This window comes from Salvelinus namaycush, chromosome 6, assembly GCF_016432855.1.
Source record: "Salvelinus namaycush isolate Seneca chromosome 6, SaNama_1.0, whole genome shotgun sequence".
Lineage (NCBI taxonomy): Eukaryota > Metazoa > Chordata > Actinopteri > Salmoniformes > Salmonidae > Salvelinus > Salvelinus namaycush.
In genome coordinates, this window is record NC_052312.1 from 20,074,247 (window position 1) to 20,099,065 (window position 24,819).

The window sequence follows — 24,819 nt, forward strand, 5'->3', positions numbered from 1 at the left end:
AGGTGGGAGGAGACAAGAAATAAGATATGCCTTTTCCCATGAATATCCCCCTCCTCCTGAAGTGTGCACTCGTTCACTACTTCCCACAAACCTAAAAGCATTGGATTGGTGGAGGCATGAGCTAGTGGGAGTTTCCACCATATTTCCTCTACCAGTAATATCCTTACAAATCAGTGAAGGGAAGTGAACAAGTGCACACTTTGGGAGGAAGGAGAGATACTTGCGACATGGCCAATGTAAATGTTTGTTCTCTTGGAGAGAGAAGGGAGAGGGGAGGTGTTAGTAGAGTCTATTGAAAACATTAAGGAAGCATTAAGCTCACCGGTGTGCTGGAGTTTCCCTTTTATTAAATGTCTAAGTAAGGGAAATATCTCTACGTTGAAGAAACTATCCCTTTAAATTCAACAAAATAAATAAAAGGTAAGTGTCCAAACATATCCCAAACTGCTTCAGACTAAGAATTTAGAAGACGAACAAAACATTTCCAACTGCTCCCCGTGGCTAATCCTCATCTCTCGCTCTTGTGTGTGTGTGTGTGTGTGTGTGTGTGTGTGTGTGTGTGTGTGTGTGTGTGTGTGTGTGTGCATCCATGTGTGTGTGTGTGTGTGTACGACTTCACCTCAGGTATACCGGAGCCACAGGCGTAAGGGGCGAACACCTTGACCAGTAACACGGCCAGGAAGGCGAAGGACAAAGCCCAGTAGATGTACATGAAGTAGTTCATGATGTAGGAACCAGGGCCCTGGGACGGAGGAGGAGGAGGAGGAAGAGGAGGAGCATATTATTAACTGTCAATACACTGACACAAAGGTATAAGGACATTTGTTCTGAGATTAGATTCATAAATGTGTCTGCATCAGGAGGACACATATAGAACGACCAAATCAACTCCTGGTGTCATCTATAACAACATGGAGTCCGTCTAAACAGTGGTGAAGACACACTTTATACCTCTCCCACCTCTGCCTGACTTGTCCCTCTCTACACTGGAAGCCGCTAGCTTATAACACCGATAAGTTGCTATATTACAGCACATAAGGTGCTTATAACAGCTATTTGAAACCTGTAACACCTACGTCAATGAAATCCTTCTCACCTCTTCCTGGCCCAGGATGAGCCCCGCCCAGCTCTTCCACTGAGGACACTTGTCCCTCTCAGCGAACGTGGTCTCGTTGGAGCCCCAGCAGCACTGCTCGTGGTTGAACCACATGGCATTCAGACACACACCCTCCTTGATGTCGTTCAGCCAATCAGCAGCGATGTCGATTAGACCAGCCAGAGCACCTGATTGGACAAAGAGGAAGGGGAGGAAGAGAGGATGAAGAAGGGGAGGAAGAGTGGATGAAGAAGAGGACAGGGAAGAGAAGGAAACGATAGTTTAGGCCTGTGCCACGTTGACTTTCATCAAAAGCAAGACGAAAAACATACATGTTGTCAATGATGAGCCTACATTTACTGTAATTACCCATAACTGGCTATTAGTACAGGTGAGCTCAGGTGACTGTGTGTGTGTGTGTGTTACCTGAGGCCAGCCCTGTCAGCGTCACCACCAGCCACCCAGACCAGGCATCATACAGGCTCTTGGTAAACTCCCAAGCTGATTCCTTCTTCTTAGCATTGATCTGCGAGCACACACACACACACACACACACACACACACACACACACAGTTACTCTAAAAAGGGGGTGAACTATTAATCAAAATATTGATAATTTATTACCACTCATAATGAGTGGCCTAACTACCCATAACCTTGTGCTGCTACTGCAGTGTGTCATATTGACAGCAACTATTACTGTTTGGCAGGTGTAAAAAAAAAAATCTAACAATTAAAAATCTAAAAACATCCAGACAAAATTCAAATGAATGAGGATGCGAAATTTCTAGGAACCACTCAGATATAGCAAAAGAGGAAATGGTTTCCTTGTGGTGTTTATAAGCCATGCACACAAAGCCACCACAGAGAAAGTAGGGGACACTTCTGTCTAGGCTAGGGCACCATTTAAGGGGCCCAACACAGAGCCCTGGGGGACACCCTTGTGGTTGTTTTACCTACCATAGTTGAATACACTGTTATGCTAAATGACTAAAATGTTATCCATCTATAAAATGCATTGCATCAGAGCCACAGGTTCTGCAGCCTTTCTTTTCTTAAAGCAGCCTAGTTTCTTAAATGTAAATGTTGTCCTCACCTTGCGGTGGCGTTCCCGGTCCTTGCACTTCTCCCGGACCCAGTCGATGGTGTGGAAGTCATCATAGGTGCCGACCCCCGGGATGGGCTCCTCCAGGAAGTCCAGCAGGTGGGTGGTGCTACTCATCACCCCGCCCCCGTTAGACATGACGTAGTTAGATCCTACAGGAGAGAGAGCGAGCGCAAGTCGGTGAGAAAGTTCTTGCGAAAGACTAGCAAACGGTGGACTACTAGCTCGCTGACAGATCGCTAGGAGTCTGGATGGGACAAACGCTGCTACGAATAAGCCATCGGAGTCAGACCGTGATGTAACAATCTTCCCGGTCAGTCTGCACTGAGAAACCCAGGTGAAAAGAGGGAACAGTGACAGCGGCAGAGAAAACCTCCCAATCTTTGACTAATACAGTCACATCAGACAAGGGAGATGATTCCCCCGCCCCCCGCCGAAGACCAACAGCAGTCAAAACACTGCTACTGTACATAGAAACCTACCAGCAGAGGACTGAACAGTGTGTTGCGTTGTAGTCTTTCTCCTTTCTTCTCACATGATAGTCATCCCTTAAATCAAATTATGCCAAACCCCAGTTCCATCTTAATTTTTTTTAACACTGTGTGCTTCAGCCTGGAAGCACTAAATATCTGCTCCATTATCTGAACCATTAGGAACACACTGCAAAGCACGGCACATGTCGCTGGCTTATGAAAACTAATGAGAATGAACATTGGGGGGAAACCCCGTCCATCCATCTGTTGGCGGCTGCATCTCAAAACCCGAGCAGACATGGTGGAGAGAGACTAACTGCTGTACACACACCTCCCGTTATAATCAGATATCCTAATCAGATACTCCCTCACCCCCAGGCACTCTGGAGCCAAATGGAGGTGCAGTTGCAGACTTGATGGCAGATTGAACACAGAGGGTAGAAACTGAGGCTTATCCAGGTCTCTTGATTTCCTTTCAACTAATCACTCACTGGTCATGGAGGTTAAGACTCAAAACAGTAGTTCATTCAGGTTCTAAAGTTGTCCTTCCAAAAGGGCCGTTCTGGTTTAAACTGTGAAGGAGGAATGTTTACTTCCAAGTCTGTGAGGTTTTCTTCCTCGAAACTTGTTTCACAATCTCTGATAACGGTTCCCCATTAAAAATAGGCACAAGGACATGAGGGTCTTCCTATGGTCACATGGTTCTGTGTACAAGTTGTGTCGTGGTAAGAATGTGACAGGGGAAACGGAGGCACAGTAGTAGTGTGACTGAAGTGAACGCTGGCCAAGGATTACAACACGGACTGCAGTGCACCAGTCTGCCATTTTTGTGTGTCTTGGATGTAGGCATTACAGGATGCAGGTCCTACGCGGATAGACGTCAGACTCTGTGCATAAAGTAGGCTACGCCACACCTAGAGTATAACACAGTATAGCCTGCCGCCAACTGTGCTCTTTCAGTAAATGTTTAACAGATTTCCAGTTCACCAAAATAAGGGATTGGACCACACAACTTTGGTCATCCTTTAAGCGTGATCAGTTGATCTTTGCAAAAGCACAGAACACGTAGCAATATTGCATTCGAATACAAAAATAGGCAAACTATGTTTCAACTGCCAAAGATGACTGATAGAGGGGGAAAAAACGGTTGTATGTAAAAAATAAAATAATTTAAAAACATTTTTTAATCACATTTCATGATTACATTAATTCATTCAGATCGTAACGATAATCAAGAACGATCATTGCCCGATGATCATTGCTAATGCCGGATGTCCGAAATCCAGTCAGGTCAGGCTGTGCTGGTTAGAAGCAGTGCCGCACAGCATCTAAAAGGGACAGTTAAATAGCTTCTACTAGCTGGCTGACTCGCGCACACGTCACAGACAGACAGAAGCAGAGATAGAGAAGAGCCCTTAGGTCACCTCTGCTCCATCTCCATTCATCCGCTACAGCACTAACTCAAATGGGCAGCCAACCGCCATTTTGAAAAAGGTCATCTCTGCTGTGGATGTGATGTGAGGGAAATAAACAATGACACAGTTAGAATACATAGTCAAAGACGTAGCACTGAAAAACAGCTCACAGTCGTCATGAAGATGTGTCTTTAAAAAGTACGTGTTCTATCTAACATTGTTCCACAGTATTCTCAGAATGATAGGAATTACACAGAGACAGGTCTACATTCATGTAGTCTTTCCACACAACTCTGCCAACAAAAAAAAAAAGAGAGGGAAATCTCATGTAATGAAACTCTGACAACTGTACAAGAGTGTGGGAATTCATCCAAGAAAGAACAAAGTCACTATTGTGTCCAAAAACAAAGTAAAAAAGAATGCTTTTGTCTCCTCAAGTATGTGGTAAATAATTGGCGGGCATGCATGAAATTAGAGCCATTCTTTGTTGTGCAAATTCTTCTATTCTGCTCACTAATACATAGTACAGTGTATTGTGCATTTTTCCAGGGCGATATTTTGCCTGAGAAAGACAAATGCAAACGTTTCTCTCCAACCTATGGCAAAATGTGTAGAATTACAGGAAATTAGTTATACAATTGAATAATCTTCTCTCCGCTTTAAAAACGGCAACATTTTCTCTACGCCCCATGTCAAAATGTTTAAAATTGCAGGAAATTAAATATAAACCGTCAATGTTTTCTCTCCACTGTCAAGACGTAGGCCGCTAAAATGTTTTGATCGCAAGGTGGGGGGGGGGGCAACAAAATGTCACTCAGGGACACCAAAAAACCTAGGGACGGCTCTGACTTCAAGTGTGGTTATGGATGTAACCAGAGAGCCACAGCAGCCAATCATGATGAGTTCAGATTTTTTTGTGGCCCCCACCCCCATCAAAGTTGCCCACCCCTGGCTTATAGTGTAGCAGAATGTCCATTGTCCAATAGAAAGTACTAGTACATAGATGACAAAACTAACATTTTACATTTTTTATTTAACCTTTATTTAACTAGGCAAGTCAGTTAAGAACAAATTCTTATTTACAATGACGTCCTAGGAACAGTGGGTTAACTGCCTTGTTCAGGGGCAAAACGACAGATTTTTACCTTGTCAGCTCAGGGATTCGATCTAGCAACCTTTCGGTTACTGGCCCAACGCTCTAACCACTAGGCTACATGCCGCCCCACAGCAGGTAAATACATAACCATATTTAGCTGAAGAGAAAAAATAAATAAAAATCAGCAGAAGGTAGATGCTAAGCTAGTTCAGTTATGATGATGATCCATGGTTTGGTGACCATCATAACCGTTCTCCATTTGGCATGCTGTCAGGGACACACCGCTTGTGTGTATTTGCTGAACTTGCCAGCAACGTGTGATATCGTGCTGGGGTTTGTTAGTGAGGATGGCATCTACCCACAAGGACTGTTTAACACAACCATGTTATGACCGTGTTATCCAGGGGCTAACAGTGTGTGGCTTGGCAGAGTTGGCAGAATGACATCAAGTGAGTGCAAAAAAGCTGTTTTTAATGAAGCCTAGGGTTAGCCTATAACAATACCTAGGAGAGCCAGTTGGTGCTAACTGCTACGCCACCTAAGGATATCATTACAAATGCTAGGAGACAAGGTGTAACTGCTAAGCTAACATGAAATACCAGAAACCTGGGACTGATTTTACCTGGTGTGATCTGTGGGAAGTGGGAACGTGATCAAAGCTCAAACACTGGGGAATGATTAGTCACATCTGATGTGGCTCTAGGGGGAAGGGAGGACACAGGAATGAGCAAACAAGTGAACAAATAGGCTAGCAGGTAACATACAGTTGAAGTCGGAAGTTTACATACACTTAGGTTGTAGTCATTAAAACTCGTTTTTCAACCACTCCACAAGTTATTTTCCCAACAATTGTTTACAGACAGATTATTTCACTGTATCACAATTCCAGTGGGTCAGAAGTTTACATACACTAAGTTGACTGTGCCTTTAAACAGCTTGGAAAATTCCAGAAAATGATGTCATGGCTTTAGAAGCTTCTGATAGACTAATTGACATCATTTGAGTCAATTCGAGGTGTGCCTGTGGATGTATTTCAAGGCCTACCTTCAAACTCAGTGCCTCTTTGCTTGACATCATGGGAAAATCAAAAGAAATCAGCCAAGACCTCAGAAAAAAATGGTAGACCTCCACAAGTCTGGTTCATCCTTGGGAGCAATTTCCAAATGACTGAAGGTACCATGTTCATCTGTACAAACAATAGTACGCAAGTATAAACACCATGGGACCATACAGCCGCCATACCGCTCAGGAAGGAGACGCGTTCTGTCTCCTAGAGATGAACGTACTTTGGTGCGAAAAGTGCAAATCAATCCCAGAACAACAGCAAAGGACCTTGTGAAGATGCTGGAGGAAACAGGTACAAAAGTATCTATATACACTGTAAAACGAGTCCTATATTGACATAACCTGAAAGGCTGCTCAGCAAGAAAGAAGCCACTGCTCCAAAACCGCCATAAAAAAGCCAGACTACGGTTTGCAACTGCACATGGGGACAAAGATTGGAGTTTTTGGAGAAATGTCCTCTGGTCTGAGGTAACAAAAATAGAACTGTTTGGTCATAATGACCATCGTTATGTTTGAAGGAAAAAGGGGGAAGCTTGCAAGCCGAAGAACACCATCCCAACCGTGAAGCACGGGGGTGGAAGCATCATGTTGTGGGGGTGCTTTGCTGCAGGAGAGACTGGTGCACGTCACAAAATAGATGGCATCGTGAGGGAGGAAAATTATGTGGATATATTGAAGCAACATCTCAAGACATCAGTCAGGAAGTTAAAGCTTGGTCGCAAATGGGTCTTCCAAATGGACAATGACCCCAAGCATACTTCCAAAGTTGTGGCAAAATGGCTTAAGGACAACAAAGTCAAGGTAGTGGAGTGGCCATCACAAAGCCCTGACCTCAATCCTGTAGAAAATTTGTGGGCAGAACTGAAAAAGCGTGTGCGAGCAAGGAGGCCTACAAACCTGACTCAGTTACACTCGCTCTGTCAGGAGGAATGGGCCAAAATTCACCCAACTTATTGTGGGAAGCTTGTGGAAGGCTACCTGAAATGTTTGACCCAAGTTAAACAATTTAAATGCAATGCTACCAAATACTAATTGAGTGTATAATATACTTCTGACCCACTCGGAATGTGATGAAAGAAATAAAAGCTGAAATAAATCACTTTCTACTATTATTCTGACATTTCACATTCTTAAAATAAAGCGGTGATCCTAACTGACCTAAGACATGGAATTTTACTCGGATTAAATGTCAGGAATTGTGAAAAACTGAGTTTTAATGTATTTGGCTAAGGTGTATGTAAACTTCTGACTTCAACTGTACATATAGACATAAGCCTAACCAATTTTTATTTTCACTACACAGGGGTAGAAAAAGTTGAGGAATCTTAGACACCTCCTTACCGGTTAAAACTCAGACACCGGTAGGATTGTCAAATGTTTGCCTGCCGATAGTACTTAGCACCTCTGAATAGAGTGTCGGCAGTCACTCTCTTTTGTGTTCACACAGAAAAGACCTTGGAAGTCATCAGCCACTCAGCCTTGTTAGAATACTCCAAACCAGAAGGTGGCAGTAGCGTTGTTTGGCAATGCATATCAGTGCATATTTCTTAGGGTTTAGATTCCAAGCTAATGTTGTTATTTTGTAGAAAGCCCTTGTCGATACTAACCAGATGGTCACAGCTAGATAACTACCAAGCAGGGTGAAGAAACTAGGCTTAAGCGGAATACCGTATACCGGGGTATTTGGAAAAAGCCACAGGATGGGTTTTCAATACTGTCAAAGCTATTTCTTTGAATTTTTTTCAATACACTTGAATATTTGTGTCTACTTTGAGTTATTACCTGCAGTCAACTTGTGCAACACCTTAGGAGATAAAGCAGATTGCGTTTTTCATTTCACCTGTCACATTATTTTCAAATATTAAGCTTACCATAGTTCCCCAGAACAGTTGAGCCAGTCATGTGTTTGTTTGCAAATAGCACAAAGGGAGAAAGCGAGCTGATGAGTCCATAGCGATCTATATCTAATCGACAAGTCTCTGTTGTGCGACGCACATGAGGTTAAGTGACACTTTATGAAATTCATTACTAAATGTTTGCCATCAGATACACTATGTATAGGCAAAAGTATGTGGACATGCCTTCAAATTAGTGGATTTTACTATTTCAGCCACACCCATTGCTGACAGGTGTATAAAATCAAGCACAGAGCCATGCAATCTCCATAGACATTGGCAGTAGAATGGCCATACTGAAGAGCTCAGTCACTTTCAACGTGGTACCGTCATAGGATGCCACCTTTGCATCACTCACTACCAAGTTCCAAACTGCCTCTGGAAGCAACGCCAGCACAAGAACTGTTAGTCGGGAGGCCAAGCAGCCGCCAAGCAGCCGCACACAAGCCGAAGATCACCATGCACAATGCCAAGCGTTGGCTGGAGTGGTGGAAAGCTCACCGCCATTGGACTCTGGAGCAGTGGAAACGCATTTCTGTAGTGATGAGTCATGCTTCACCATCTGGCAGTCCGATGGACGAATCTGGGGTTGGCAGATGCCAGGAGAACGCTACCTGCCCAAATGCATAGCACCAACTGTAAAGTTTGGTGGAGGAGGACTAATGGTCTGGGGCTGTTATTCATAGTTCGGGCTAGGCCCCTTAGTTCCAGTGAAGGGAAATCGTAATGCTACAGCATACAATGACATTCTAGACAATTCTGTTCTTCCAACTTTGTGGCAACAGTTTGGGGAAGGCCCTTTCCTGTTTCAGCATGACAATACGCCCGTGCATAAAGCGAGGTCCATACAGAAATGGTTTGTCGAGATCGGTGTGGAAGAACTTAACTGGCCTGCACAGAGCCCTGACCTCAACCCCATCAAACACCATTGGGATGAATCGGAATGCCGACTGCGAGCCGGGCCTAATCGCCCAACATCAGTGCCCGACCTCACTAATGCTCTCGTGGCTGAATGGAAGCAAGTCCCTGCAGCAATGTTCCAACATCATCCCAGAAGAGTGGAGGCTGTTATAGAAGCAAAGGGGGACCAACTCCATATTAATGCTCATGATTTTGGAATGAGATGTTCGACGAGCAGGTGTCCACATACTCTTGGTTATGTAGTGTATCTTATAATGTCTTTCTGCCAGAAGTCAAAGAGCTCTGGATGAGTTCTGTACCGCTGCCATTTTTTCCCCTGTGCTTCCTACTAGTGTTTTTTCCCCTCCTCCGTTCTTCTCCAAAAAAAATGTTTTATTTAACTAGGCAAGTCAGTTAAGTTTTTTATCCAGAATCGATTTGTGTACACATGCTGCTCTTCCTTCAGAAGAACATGCTTCACAACTTTGTTCATTTGCACAATTTCTCTTGTTCACTTTCGCTTGTAAATGTTCACACTCACTGAAAATTACATTCGGTAACTGCTAGCTATGCTTGTTTAACTTTATGAGCTGGATTTGCCTGTCTTGAAATGAGTTTAGTTTTCACTCGTTAGCATTTAGTTAACAGCGTCTATGTGATTTCACTAGTAGTTTGTTAGCATTCTGGTAATAGAGGCCCAATGGGCTTTTCTCTTCATATTTAAAGCCAACTTGTGTGCTATACCGGTAATACCGTAAATCCCAGTAAGAGAATAAGTACGATATGACAATATGAAAACCTGGATACCGCTCAAGCCTAGAAGAAACTATTTAATTAATTCTCCATAATCCCATACGGCCAGTGACAGCCCATAGCCAAATGTTTAGCTATTTAGCTAATGTTAGCACATTACCTAGCTAGCACAACATGGCTATCTTGGTCACTGCACTAACTCAGTAGCTAATATAGGCAGCTGTTTCATGGACACTAGCTAATTCATTGTGATTTAATTAGTTGTTAGCTAGCTTGGAGGAAGCATTTACTGTTGTGTGCATTGCGTCTGTGCAAGTAGCTAGCTAACGTTGCATAGCTTACATTGCATATGAAGTGTGACTGACTTGTACAGAGAAAATGCCCTCTTTTCAACAACAAAAGTGTGTTGGTTCCTGCTCGCTGATTGGCTCAAAGTCAAGATGTTGGCCACTGATAGGCATTGCAATTCCACAAGTACAAATCGGTAGGTTCGTCACTACCTGGTCAGCACGCAGCAGGTACCGCTTTTGTTCAAGCAAGAGAAGGAACGGCCTCCCCACTGTGGTAAGTACATATCGGCAGACTATCAGCGTTGAGATTCTCGGTGGGTTCCATGCTTTAAAGCCTTGTTTCAAAAAGCCCTAGCCAAGCCTTTGAAATATGAAAGCATTGGGCTATATCAAGTCCTTTGATGTAGACCTATACGTGCAGGAGAGAAGTAGGCCTAGGCAAGCTCCCATTGAGCAGGGAGAACTACAGTAGGTGAATGGCTTTCATCTGGCAGTGTTTCCCTTCATGAGGAAGACCAACGGGAAATCATTTGTTCTTGTAGAGTCAGCTAAAAACGCAGCCTGAGTCCCAAATGGCACCCTACTTCCCTATATACTGTAGTATTTTTGACAGGGCTCTGGTCAAATGTAGTGCACTGTTGTAGGGAATAGGGTGCCATTTGGGACACATCCACAGTCTCACCCAGCCAGAAGCAGTCAGCCAGTTCGATATTGTCACCTTCCAACCAACCTGATTTGTGAGTGACCCACAGTCTGTACTGGCAGGGGGAGAGGAGGAGGCGGCGGAGGAGGGGGAACCGGGGAAGGAGGAGGAGAGGACCGAGCACGCCCCCATTCTTATCGACGGGGCTGCAGTGGAGCAGGTTGAGAACTTCAAGTTCCTTGGTGTTCACATCACCAACAAACTAACATGGTCCAAGCACACCATGACAGTCATGAAGCGGGCACGACAAAACCTATTCCCCCTCAGGAGACTGAAAATATTTGGCATGTGTCCTCAGATCCTCAAAAAGGTTCTACAGCTGCACCATCGAGAGCATCCTGACTGGTTGCATCACTGCCTGGTATGGCAACTGCTCGGCCTCCGACCGCAAGGCACTACAGAGGGTAGTGCGAACGGCCCAGTAAGTACATCACTGGCGCCAAGCTTCCTGCCATCCAGGACCTCTATACCAGGCGGTGTCAGAGGAAGGCCCTGAAAATTGTCAAAGACTCCAGTCACCCTAGTCATAGACTGTTCTCTCTGCTACCACATGGACATAGACTTGGCGCTCCGGTACCGCTTGCCAAGAGGCTTCCAAACAGCTTCTACCCCCAAGCCATAAAACTCCTGAACATCTAGTCAAATGGCTACCCAGACTATTCACATTGCTGCCCCCCCCCCCCTCCCCTCTGCCACTCTCTGTTATCATCTATGCATAGTCACTTTCATTAACTCTACCTACATGTACATACTACCTCAACTAACCGGTGCCCCCGCACATTGACTCTGTACTGGCACCCCCCCCCCCCCCTGTATATATTGTTATTTTTTACTGCTCCTCTTTAATTACTTGTTACTTTTCTCTTATTCTTCTCCGTATTTGTTGAGACTGCACTGTCGGTTAGGGGCTCCTAAGTAAGCATTTCACTGTAAGGTCTACACCTGTTGTATTCGGCGCATGTGACTAATACAATTTGATTTGATGATGAGTCAGAAATGATGACTGGACTCTATGTGGAGGTGGGGTTTCTAGCCACAGTGCGTAGAGATGGTACTGGGTTAGCCAGGTAGGTGCGTAGTGAGGGTGACGTCTAAATTAGAGGCAGACAGTGAATTGGTCTTTGGGACCATAATAACAGGTTGCTCCTCTTGATAGTCAGATTATAGACACAGACAGACACATAATGTAGATCAATTGCTTCATTATGTGCAGGAGTGGATGGTTTGGAGGGTTTTACTGTAGATTGTCACACAGTAGGCTGACACACAGCATCCAGCTGAATGATGACACTGTGGAAACAGAAGCCTGCAGGGACTGCTTCAACCACAACATGGATCAACGAGTTTACGACACACACACACATGCGCACACACCTTGTGTGTTCAGGTTCTACATGCCGATAAAGTGTGACCATTCAGTGCGAGGGCTTAGTGCACACAGGCGCTTCCTGTGCATTAATGCAGTATCAGGCTACTCCAGCACTGCAGTCCTGCAAATCAGATCAAGGCGCTTCAGCTTAGCAACAGGACTGACTGGGGCTGAAGACCAGTAAGCTAACACTAACCACACTGGTGCTGCTAAGGGAATCTCATGTGGCTGAAAGGCAGGTTGAGAGGGAGAGAGAAAAGTGAGAGAGTAGAGAGAGAGAGAAAAGTGAGAGTAGAGAGAGAATATAGAGTGCAGAGCGAGAATAGCGAGAGAAGAGAGATGAAGGGGGAAAAAATGCCAAGGATTCAGAGCAGCAGACACTCCTTCAAATGAGGAAATACCATGGTTGAACATGGCCAGTGGTACAACTACACGGGACAACAACAAAAAAATTGTGCCTCCGGTGGATTTGGTCTGGCAGTGAATGCACTACTCCATAAAAAGTACATTCTCAAAAATAAATATTCTTATCCGAATATGGTGCAAAATATTCAAGTGTAATTTTACCGCTATATGGAAGCGAGGTTTGGGTTTCAACCTATAATTACGATTATAAGCATTGGGAGAAAAACCCAATAGAAAATCTATATACAGAATTCCGTAGAATTATCCTAAATATCCAAAAGAATGTACCAAATAATGCATGCAGAGCGGAACTCGGACGATTCCCTTTAATTGTAAATATAAAGAAAAGGACAAACATTTTGGCACCATTTGAAATTAAGCCCCAAAACGTTTACAATTCAAAGCACTGGAAATCCAAGAGCTGAACCCTGAAAAGATTCCCCTATGTCAGCTGTTAAAAACACGAAACAACCTTATTATCCAAACACAGGGAAATCAATTAAATTATTACAGAAATTAAATCCTCATAAATCCTCATATAAAAATTAACAAAAACTCGGAATAAACTAAATTGCTATTTGGCCCTCAACAGAGAATACAAATTGGCAGAAGATCTCTATTCTGTCAGAGATACAAAACAGAGACAGATCCTGAATAAATACAGGCTCAGCGATCACCAATTGGCTATAGAAAAAGGGAGAAACAAAAAGAGATGGCTACTCAAAGATGAGCGTCTGTGTGGTCACTGCACGACAGGAGGTGGAGACAGAGATGCACTTTTTCCTCTACTGTGAGAAATATTCCCAAATAAGATTATATTTTTTCAAGACATTATCTCAATCAAGTCCCAACTTCTGTGCATTTAAAAATAACAAAGCTGGGAATTATTCTGGGTGAGGGAGAAACTGTAAATATTACTACCAGATATGTATATGATTGCCATACCATGACCATTAATTCCTGAAGTATTTACATTGTATATAACTGACAGTAATACATAGTGTAACCATCATCCATGTTGTATTTAAATTTATTAGCCATTATTTTTTATGATCATATTTTTATCTAATTAAATGTACTGACCACAGATTACACAATACAACAGAAGAGAGCGAGCGAGAGGAGAGAGAGAGCAAGATGAGAGAGGAGGGCGAGCAAGAGAGCGAGCGAGAAGATAGCGAGAAGAGAGGGCGAGCGAGAAGAGAGAACGAGAAGAGAGGGCGAGCGAGAGGGCGAGAGAGAGAGCGAGAGGGTGAGCGAGAGGAGGGTGAGCGAGCGGAGCGCGAGAGGGGAGCAGAGAGCGCGAGAGGGGAGCAGAGAGCGCGAGAGGGGAGCGGAGCAGAGAGCGCGAGAGGAGAGCAGAGAGCGCGAGGAGAGCAGAGAGCGCGAGAGGAGAGCAGAGAGCGCGAGAGGAGAGCAGAGAGCGCGAGAGGAGAGCAGAGAGCGCGAGAGGAGAGCGAGAAGAGAGGGCGAGCGAGAAGAGAGAACGAGAAGAGAGGGCGAGAGAGAGAGCGAGAGGAGAGCAGAGAGCGGGCAAGCAAGCACGAGAGGAGAGAGAGAGGGGATCCTTTGGCAGTGTCCTTTGTCTCTGGTCATTTAACATGGGAATCTAACAAACAAGAGGAATACGCCAACACACACGCGCACACACCATTATCTCAGATATACAGACAGGGACGTACCCTAACATACACACACACACCCTAAGGAACTCAACCGTAAACTGAACGTGGATGGAATAGGACTGATGTTAGAACGTTTTCTTGTCTTTTGAGCTGAATCAAATCAGTCAACCATGTGACGTGGGTAGGTTATGTTAAAGGAAAGCATATTACTCAGTGCGGGGCCATGAATAGCTTATGCCTTAGGGACGATTACACAACATATTAGCTAACTGTGAAAGAAGGACCCAGGATATATCCGCATAACACTGAATCCTGTTGAAAATGTAAAGGTTTCGTACAGGTAATGAGGATAGCAGATGCTTTATAGATGTTATAGTTTGTGTGTGCATATGCGTGTGTGACAGTGCAGAATGAGGTGTACTGACTAGTGAGATATGGCAGAGACCACTACAGCTCAATCCAACAGGTCCTCCTCCCTGTCACTGAAACACTGTTGCACGTTAAATGGATCAGCACCACACTGAGTAACATCTGGAAGCTGTTATAGAGGTGTTCCTACACACACACATTTAACAGCTTATTCTACGAGAATAAAGATGGAGGCAGTGGCACACATTGCTCCTCCTCGGCCATTTATTGATTCTACGAGCTCAGCTAAACCCGGAGAATAGACACCCTGCTAATTCACCACGCAGATATGACACACACACAGAGACACTGATAGTGGGTGCCAAGGTTAATCATCGACGAGCAGGTGAATGGTGGCAGAATGGCAGCCAGCTAGATAACACATTCACCATGGCAGTCCTCCCGTCTGACCTAAGTCATAAGCTCCACACCATTTTAGTCTATTAGAACAACAGTAGGGAGCTACAGCATTAGATTATCCAGCGCCATGACTGTAACCAGAAGGACAAACATAACCAAACTTCCAACCTCCAGTCGGGAAGAAAGAAAATAAAGATAAGGAAGAGAGGGAAATGTACACACACGAAGGAGCTCAACCGCAAACTAAACGTGGATGGAATAGGACTGATGTTAGGTCGTTTTCTTCTCTTTTGAGCTGAATCAAATCAGTCAACCATGTGACGTGATAGATTATGTTAAAGGAAAGCATATTACTCAGTGCGGGGCCATGAATAGTTTAGGCCTTGGGGACGATTACACAACATATTAGCTAACTGTGAAAGAAGGACCCAGGATATATCCACATAACACTGAATAATTGAATCCTGTTGAAAATTGTATAGGTTTTGTACAGGTAATGAGAAGGATAGCAGATGCTTTATAGATGTTAGTGTGTGTGCGTGTGTGACAGTGCAGAATGAGGTGTACTGACTAGTGAGATATGGCAGAGAACACTACAGCTCAATCCAACAGGTCCTCCTCCCTGTCACTGAAACACTGTTGCACGTTAAATGGATCAGCACCACACTGAGTAACATCTGGAAGCTGTTATAGAGGTGTTCCTACACACACACATTTAACAGCTTATTCTACGAGAATAAAGATGGAGGCAGTGGCACACATTGCTCCTCCTCGGCCATTTATTGATTCTACGAGCTCAGCTAAACCCGGAGAATAGACACCCTGCTAATTCACCACGCAGATATGACACACACACAGAGACACATTGATTGTGGGTGTCAAGGTTAATCATCGACGAGCAGGTGAATGGTCGCAGAATGGCAGCCAGCTAGATAACACGTTCACCATGACAGTCCTCCTGTCTGACCTAAATCATAAACTCCACACCATTTTAGTCTATTAGAACAACAGTAGGGAGCTACAGCATTAGATTATCCAGCGCCATGACTGTAACTGTAGCCAGATGGACAAACAGACCGAACCTCCAAACTCCATTCAAAGGAAGGGGAGGGTAGGGGGATCATGGCGTACCTCTTTTAGGCAGCTCCTGCAGGGCGATGGTATCCCCTCCCCCGTCGTAGGGTAGATAGGGGTCAGCCTCGGTTGAGATATCGTCCATGGTTGACTGACAGTCGGTCGCTAAACTAATTTAGCTGTCTCACCGCGTGTTAGCTCCTCGTCGCTAGGCGAACTGCTTATCCGGGAACAGCCTCGGAGAGACTTGCTGTGTGTGCGTGTATGTGTGAGACAAGCTGTCTTTTCTCCCCCCCTTCGTCTTTCTCCTCCCTCCCTCCCTAATTCCCTCTCTTTCTCGCTCTCTTCCCCTCCCTCTCCACTGCAGCAGCTGACTGCTAAGGAGCCGGTGATGTCATCGCACGACGAGCTGCAAGCCTGGTTGGTTGGTTGCTAGGGGAGACGACTGGGCTGGGGAGCAGGCAAGGTAGCTTTGGAATGGAACCGTCTATTATAAGGAGGATGGGGGGGGCAGAGGGAGGAGCGATAATGCGTAAGAATGCAGAGCGATCAGGCCAGGCTGGCAGAGCCTGTTGAAAGGTGTGCCGGTCGGTCTGATGCATAATATTAGCACTCGGCCTAATCTCTATTCATCAACGAAGAATAAAAGGCTGTGGTATACAGTAGCATATCAGTACTGTAGTGCTACGCCAATATTGATCTGTATTGAACGCTATACAGTCAATGACTCTATTAATTTGCTGCTTGCCATGCATAACTAATTAATATATGTGTTGGTGCACAATCATCAACAAATGAAAATGAACAGCGTTTGTACAGACATACACCACACTGCAGTACTACTAAAATCAAATGTTGTGAAAGCAAAAGCCACAGCATGGGAGAGAGAGAAAAATCCAGAACATGGCATTAGCAACCACCATAAACATGTCAGTGAGACCAGTACTGAGACTGACTCTCTCTTCTTTCCCTTTCCACAAACACTTCCTCTCTCTTTCTCTCTCCCAGACAGGATATGAAACCATTTGTGAGATTTCATCTGATTGTTCATAGCTATGTGTCATGTAGCAAGCAGTACACTGTCACATTTGGCAATGTGGAAGCTCCTCATAAAAATTAAAATGGTAAAACATTGAAAAAGTTATCCTTTTAGATAAAACTATACTAAATATATTCACGTCACCAAATAATTGATTAAAACACACTGTTTTACAATGAAATTCTACAGTAGCCTCGACAGCACTCTGGAGGGTAGCACCATGGTGTAGCCGGAGGACAGCTAGCTTCCGTCCTCTTGGTACATTGACTAAAATACAAAACCTAGGAGGCTCTTGGTTCTCTACCCTTCCATAGACTTACACAGTAATTATGGCAATTCATTATGGCAACTTCCAGAGGATGCTGAGCTCTTGCAACAGAGCTCTTGCAACATGTTGTCCACCCAATCAAAGGATCAGAGAATGAATCTAGTACTGGATGCATAAGCTACAGCTAGCTAGCACTGCAGTGCATAAAATATGATGAGTAGTTGACTCAAAGGGAGAAGGCCAATTGTTGAACACAGTTTTTCAAAAATGAAGGAGAAGCGAGAGAGATTGTCATTTTTTTCACTTTCACTTACTTACATAACTAGCTAAATGCAGCTGGCTAGTTTAGTTACTCAGAGGGATGCTATGTTAGCTAGCTGGCTATAACTATCCAACACAACACTGTAACTCTTCCAAGTCTAGGTAAAATGTTGGTTTTATTAATTTACTGCCCCAGGGCCCACTGGTGTAACTGCCAGTGTAACTGACTATACACTGTAACGTTACTCCATGATTGTAGCGGGTTAACTAACGCATTAGTTCTATTAGCTATGTTGACTAGGAAGTTACTTTAGCTAATATGGGGACAACGATGTAGGCTGTGTGTAGCGGTTATGACATGGTTTGGCTTGGAAAGTTTTTTTGCCTTGTCACATACAGCTGATGTGTTGTTCATTGAAATCCACAAACAAAGGGAAAGGGTGAGAAGAGAAGAGTGCATAGAGGAAAGAAGGAATACAACGTGGCTATGAAAGTGAACTGTGTTAATGCGTGATCAGGGGTGTATTCATTCCGCCGATTCTGTTGAAAAAAAAATCTTAAACAGAACCAAACGGGGATAAAAATACCTGAATTTGTCCAATAGAAACTCTTGTTTGCAACTGTTTGACTAATGATTATTCCCTAGATAAGCTAGATGCAGGCAAGAGTGTGCAAGGCGGTATTGAATGTGTCACTGTTTGTCCATGTGTCACTGTCTGTTATCTCAAAATTTTATTTTGACCTGTTTGCACCTACATTGTAAACTTTCATTAATAGGCTAGGTTTATTGAGCCTTGGGTAGCCTTCCACAAGCTTCCCACAATAAGTTGGGTGAATTTTGGCCCATTCCTCCTGACAGAGCTGGTGTAACTGAGTCAGGTTTGTAGGCCACCGTGCTCGCACACGCTTTTTCAGTTCTGCCCACAGATGTTCTATGGGATTGAGGTCAAGGCTTTGTGATGGCCACTCCAATACCTTGACTTTGTTGTCCTTAAGCCATTTTGCCACAACTTTGGAAGTATGCTTGGGGTCATTGTCCATTTGGAAGACCCATTTGCGACCAAGCTTTAACTTCCTGACTGATGTCTTGAGATGTTGCTTCAATATATCCACATAATTTTCCTTCCTCAGGAAGCCATCTATTTTGTGAAGTGCACCAGTCCCTCCTGCAGCAAAGCACCCCCACAACATTATGCTGCCACCCCGTGCTTCACGGTTAGGATGGTGTTCTTCGGCTTGCAAGCCTCATTTTTCCTCCAAACAAAATGATGGTCATTATGGCCAAACAGTTCTATTTTTGTTTCATCAGACCAGATGACATTTCTCCAAAAAGTACGATCTCTGTCCCCATGTGCAGTTGCAAACCGTAGTCTGGCTTTTTTATGGCAGTTTTGGAGCAGTGGCTTCTTCCTTGCTGAGCGGCCTTTCAGGTTATGTCGATATAAGACTCGTTTTACTGTGGATATAGATACTTTTGTACCTGTTTCCTCCAGCATCTTCACAAGGTCCTTTGCTATTGTTCTGGGATTTATTTGCACTTCTCGCACCAAAGTACGTTCATCTCTAGGAGACAGAACGTGTCTCCTTCCTGAGCGGTATGACGGCTGCGTCGTCCCATGGTGTTTATACTTGCATACTATTGTTTGTACAGATGATTGTGGTACCTTCAGGCATTTGGAAATTGCGCCCAAGGATGAACCATTTTTTTCTGAGGTCGTGGTTGATTTCTTTTGATTTTCCCATGATGTCAAGCAAAGAGGCACTGAGTTGAAGGTAGGCCTTGAAATACATCCACAGGTACACCTCCAATTGACTCGAATTATGTAAATTAGCCTATCAGAAGGTTCTAAAGCCATAACATAATTTTCTGAAAATTTCCAAGCTGTTTAAAGGCACAGTCAACTTAGTGTATGTAAACTTCTGACCCACTGGAATTGTGATACAGTGAATTATAAGTGAAATAATCTGTCTGTAAACAATTGTTGGAAAAATTACTTGTGTCATGCACAAAGTAGATGTCCTAACCGACTTGCCAAAACTATAGTTTGTTAACAAGAAATTTGTGGAGTGGTTGGAAAAACGAGTTTTAATGACTCCAACCTAAGTGTATGTAAACTTCCGACTTCGTTATTGTTATGTAATTTTCTTGATACTTTATGATTTAAATATTCATTTTCACAAATTTATTTAGTAAATACTTTCTCAACTCTATTTCTTGAACTGCATTGTTGGTTAGGGGCTTGTAAGTAAGCATTTCACTGTAAGGTCTACACCTTTTGTATTTGGCGCATGTGACAAATCAAATTTGATTTGATTTGAAGCAACCTCATGATGGGTATAGGGAAAATTCAAGTATCATGTAGTAGCCTAAACCATAAATGTTACATTGAACTGGGTGAATGCTGTAATAGAAATAAGGCCATGCTCATGAAAAAAAATCGTCCTCCCTCATCATAAATGACACTGACCGCCACTGGCGTACACGTGTGTGAAACTGTCACACTTCAATAATGCAACAACTGTATCAATTCAGTCACTAGAGCGCTGCACATGTAATGTATATTCACACTACCACTTGTTATTATTAAAGGGATACTTCGGGTTCTTGGCAATGAGGCCCTTCATCTACTTCCCCAGAGTCAGTTGAACTCATGGATACCATTTTTATGTCTCTGTGTGCAGTTTGAAAGGAAGATGCTAACTAGCATTAGCGCAATGACTGGAAACTTATGAGTATCTGCTGCAATGACTGGAATTCTATGGGTATCTGCTGCAATGACTGGAAAACTATGGGTATCTGTTGCAATGACTGAAACTAGCAGATACATATAGTCTTCAAGTCATTGTGGTAGCATGCTAGCAGATACCCATACTTCCAGTCATTGCGCTAATGCTAACTAGCATTGGCTCACAAAACTACCTCCAACTTCCTTCATACTGCATACATACAAATGGTATCCATGAGTTCATCTGACTCTGGGGAAGATGATAAAGGGCCTCATTGCCAAAATCCCTAAGTATCCTTTGGTGTTGGCACCATCAAACCAACCAACTAAGCCCCTACCTGGCTTTCAGCACTGCTCCTGTTGCTAGGTGACGATGGCACAGGTGATGATGTCACCCATCTGGAGCGTGGAAGTAAATCCAGCAGACTGTTCAACAGAGTACCCAATTAACATAGCACCAGGGTTCTACAAATCTAGAACTAGAACCAGTGATGTTTTAATTCCACAGTTTTTAATTCCAATATTCCAATATGTCCCATTCCTCTATTCTAAGCCTGGTTCAGGTAGTTCCATTCTGTGCCACTACAGAACATTCCCACAGCTGCCTGTACACCACCAGCCCCAACGCACAGTGCATATAAATAGCACCAAGCAGACTGACAGGCAGACAGACAGTCAGGCGAACATGCAAACACTGTGTACTGTAGTGTAAAGTCAATCCAACGGGAGGGATACTGACAGATACAGGTATTTACACTTCCTGGACTGTCACCAGGCTTATGCTGATTGGACAGCAAGCTGCCAAACTGGTTCATGGGCATTTGTCCCTTCACTCCCCTGGGCATGTCTTCGCCCAGTTCCTATTTAATTAACATGTAGGCGTGTGTATATGAACCACAGTGGAATGGCCTATTGCAAGTTTTTTCTGTCTGTCTGTGCCAGTTCGTCTTGTTTGTCAAGCTTACCAGCGTTTGTCCTGTCAGCTCCTGTCTTTTCCCAGCCTCTCTTTTCTCGTCCTCCTGATTTTTGACCCTTGCCTGTCCTGACCCTGTACCCGCCACCTGACACAGAGCCTGCCTGCCTGCCGTCCTGTACCTTTGCTCCACCTCTGGATTACTGAACTCTGTCTGTCCTTGACCCTGAGCCTGCCTGCCATCTTGTACCTTTGCTCCTACTCTGAATTATCGACCCCTGCCTGCCTTGACCTGTCATTTGCCTGCACCTGTTGTTACAATAAACATTGTTACATCACACAGTCTACACTTGGGTCTTACCTTGATACCTGATAGCACGAACTGGCCATGACTAACCCAGCAGACTTGGACCAGCTCCACAACGCCATCTCCTCCCAAGGAGCCACCATTGGTAGGCACAAGGATTTGCTTCGCGGTCTGATGGAAGGCATTGCGGGAGCAATTCCGGGGGTTGCCTACTAGGCAGCCTACCACGACGGTAACCTCCCAGCCCCTCTGTAACCCAGCTGGTAGCAGCACCAACACCCCGGTTTCCCGGGAACCCCCGTTACCTCCCCTGAGCGCTACGATGGAGATTCCAGGATCTGCTGGGCCTTTCTCTCCCAGTGCTCCCTCGTTTTCGAGCTGCAGCCTTCTTCGTTCCCCTCGGACCGCTTGAAGATAGCGTACATTATTAAGCTGATGTCCGGGAGGGCACTCGCCTGGGCCACAGCAGTGTGGGAGCAACAATCCGCCGTCTGCCTCAGTCTGGAGGTATTCGTGGCGGAGGTGAGAAGTTTGAGGCTCCGGTGTTCGGGAGAGAAGCTGCCCGGAAGTTACTACAGCTTCGGCAGGACACCTTCAGTGTGGCAGACTATGCGGTGGAGTTCCGTACGCTAGCAGGAACCCAGGATACCTGGAACCCGGAAGCGCTGTTTACATTTACATTTACATTTAAGTCATTTAGCAGACGCTCTTATCCAGAGCGACTTACAAGTACATACATTCCTACTTTTTTTTTTGTACTGGCCCCCCGTGGGAATCGAACCCACAACCCTGGCGTTGCAAGCGCCATGCTCTACCAACTGAGCCACACGGGACCATGTTTGACACATTCCTGCATGGATTATTGTAGGAGGTAAAGGATGAGCTGGCAGCCCGAGAACTACCGACAGATCTTGACTCACTCATCGCTTTAACCATCCGGATCGATGGTCGGCTACAGGAACGTGGAAGGGAGAAGAGGTCCGATTGCGGTCCTAATCGCTCACTCAGGGATCCCACCTTGCAGCTGATGAACTCCGGAAGTCCCCGGCGTCTACGTCCCCGAGAGGATCCAAGCTTACCCGAGTCCCTCCAAGAGCCTCAGGAGACTGCCGATTCACCTCTTCCCGAGCCGATGCAGCTCGGGAAGAACGCGCACGCAGACTTGAGACCCAGAATTGTCTGTATTGCAGTACTGCCGGTCATTTTGTGTCTACAATATCATCAAGAGACCTAGCTCATTCGTTGGGGTGAGTACACTGGTGGGTCTTAAAGATAATTGTTCCTCTCCCCTTACTCGCCCCCCTCTCCATGCCACCCTGCTGTGTGGCGACCAGTCCAAGTCTCTCCAGGTACTTATCGACTCGGGGGCCGAAGTGAGTCTCATGGAAGTTACCCTGGTGTCCGAGCTGGGCATCCCCACTCAACCCCTCTCCATTCCCATGGGTGTTAGAGCGCTGGACGGGCGCTCTATATGCTGGTTCACCCACCAGACCACCACCGTCAACCTACGAGTGTCGGGGAACCACAGTGAGACGATCCAATTCCTGCTGGTTGAATCTCTGCAGGTTCCTGTGGTATTGGGATTCTCTTGGCTCCAGCAACACAATCCCTCCATTGACTGGGCTACTAGTGCCATCGTGGCCTGGAGCCTGTCCTGCAACACTCATTGCCTGAAGTCAGCTCTGCCTGCACCGGGGCGTCTTCCTGGGGGCTTGGAAATTGCCCCGGACCCCTCCGCCAGCTCCGCAGAGTACCAGGACCACCGGGAGGGGTTCAGTAAGGCCCGTGCCACTTCGCTTCCGCAGTACCGACCGGTATCCAAGAAGGTCAAGCCTGAGGCGCTGGCACGCCGCTATTGTGCCGCGGCTACACACCCGGAAGCCGAGACCTTCACCCCGGTTCCAAGATCATTAGCTCCTTTGCTGTTTGTCCTCTGTTGCCCCGTACCCGTCGTATGTTTCCTACTTATTCTGTGTCTAGAGTCAAAACCATGTCTGACTGCCCCTTGACTTCTGTTTCTAGGCCCATCCCTCCCCCCCCGTGCCATCGATGGCCAGCCAGCGTACACGGTGAGACGCCTCCTGAGGGTTCGACCACGGGGCAGGGGTTTCCAGTACCTGGTTGACTGGGAGGGCTATGGCCCACAGGAGAGGTGCTGAGTTCCCGCTAAAGACATCTTGGACCCGGCCCTCATCACCGGCACCCCTGACCCTGCCTGCACCTTTGCTCCACCTCTGGACTATCGACTCCTGCCTGCCTAGACCTGTCGTTTTCCTGCCCCTGTTGTTACAATAAACATTGTTACTTCACACAGTCTGCACTTGAGTCTTACCTTGATACCTGACAACGTGATGGTTTTTCAATACCGCCAATATCGTTGAAACTATTTCTTTAAAGTTTTTCAAAACATTTAAGTATATTTGTAGCTACTTTTTAAGTATATACCTGCAATGAACTCGTGCAAAACGTTAGGAGAAAAAAGATTGCATTCTTCATTTCACCTATCACATTATTTTATATTATGAAGCTTACAGTAGTTCCCCAGAACAGTTGAGCCAGTCACGTATTTGTTTGTAAATACACTTTATATACAAAAGTACGTGGACACCCCTTCAAATTAGTGGATTCGGCTATTTCAGCCACACCGGTTGCTGACAGGTGTATAAAATCGAGCACAGAGCCATGCAATCTCCATAGACAAATACTGGCAGTAGAATGGCCTTACTGAAGAGCTCAGTGACTTTCAATGTGGCACCGTCGTAGGATAACACCTTTCCAACAAGTCATTTCGTCAAAGTTCTGCCCTGCTAGAGCTGCCCCGATCAATGTAAGTGCTGTTATTGTGAAGTGGAAAGGTCTAGGAGAAACTACGGCTCAGCCATAAAGTGGTAGGCCACACAAGCTCACAGAGTGGGGACGTAGTGTATGAACCTAGCTATGAACCTCAAATATCATAGCCGGTTGTATCGACTTCAAGACAGTCTGAATGGCATCAATAAAGCCTATGGGTTGAGTAGAATATAATATAACCTGATTATGCCAAGGATGCCAGTCCATACACTACTGTTCAAAAGTTTGGGGTCACTTAGAAGTGTCCTTGTTTTTGAAAGAAAAGCAACATTTTTTGTCCATTAAAATAACATCAAATTGATCAGAAATACAGTGTAGACATTGTTAATGCTATAAATGACTATTGTAGCTGGAAACGGCTGATTTTTAATGGAATATCTACATAGGCGTACAGAGGCCCATTATCAGCAACCATCACTCCT

General features: G+C 45.0%; 1 protein-coding gene across 6 annotated transcripts in view; it reads right to left on the bottom strand.

The window, feature by feature from the left end:
• clcn3 (chloride channel 3) overlaps positions 1-24,819 on the bottom strand; it is a 64,929-nt gene that overhangs the window by 13,338 nt on the left and 26,772 nt on the right. For 4 of the 6 annotated variants that reach the window (XM_038996126.1, XM_038996121.1, XM_038996123.1 and 1 more), the window contains 4 exons: positions 2,194-2,354; positions 1,523-1,622; positions 1,097-1,284; positions 620-742 (listed from right to left, as the gene is read on the bottom strand). In XM_038996126.1, the coding sequence (XP_038852054.1) occupies positions 620-742; positions 1,097-1,284; positions 1,523-1,622; positions 2,194-2,340 (558 nt within the window). In that variant the 5' untranslated portion in view covers positions 2,341-2,354. Of the gene's footprint in view, positions 1-619; positions 743-1,096; positions 1,285-1,522; positions 1,623-2,193; positions 2,355-16,090; positions 16,323-24,819 lie in introns of those variants that run through there. The other 2 variants (XM_038996127.1, XM_038996122.1) reach the window with 1 other exon arrangement.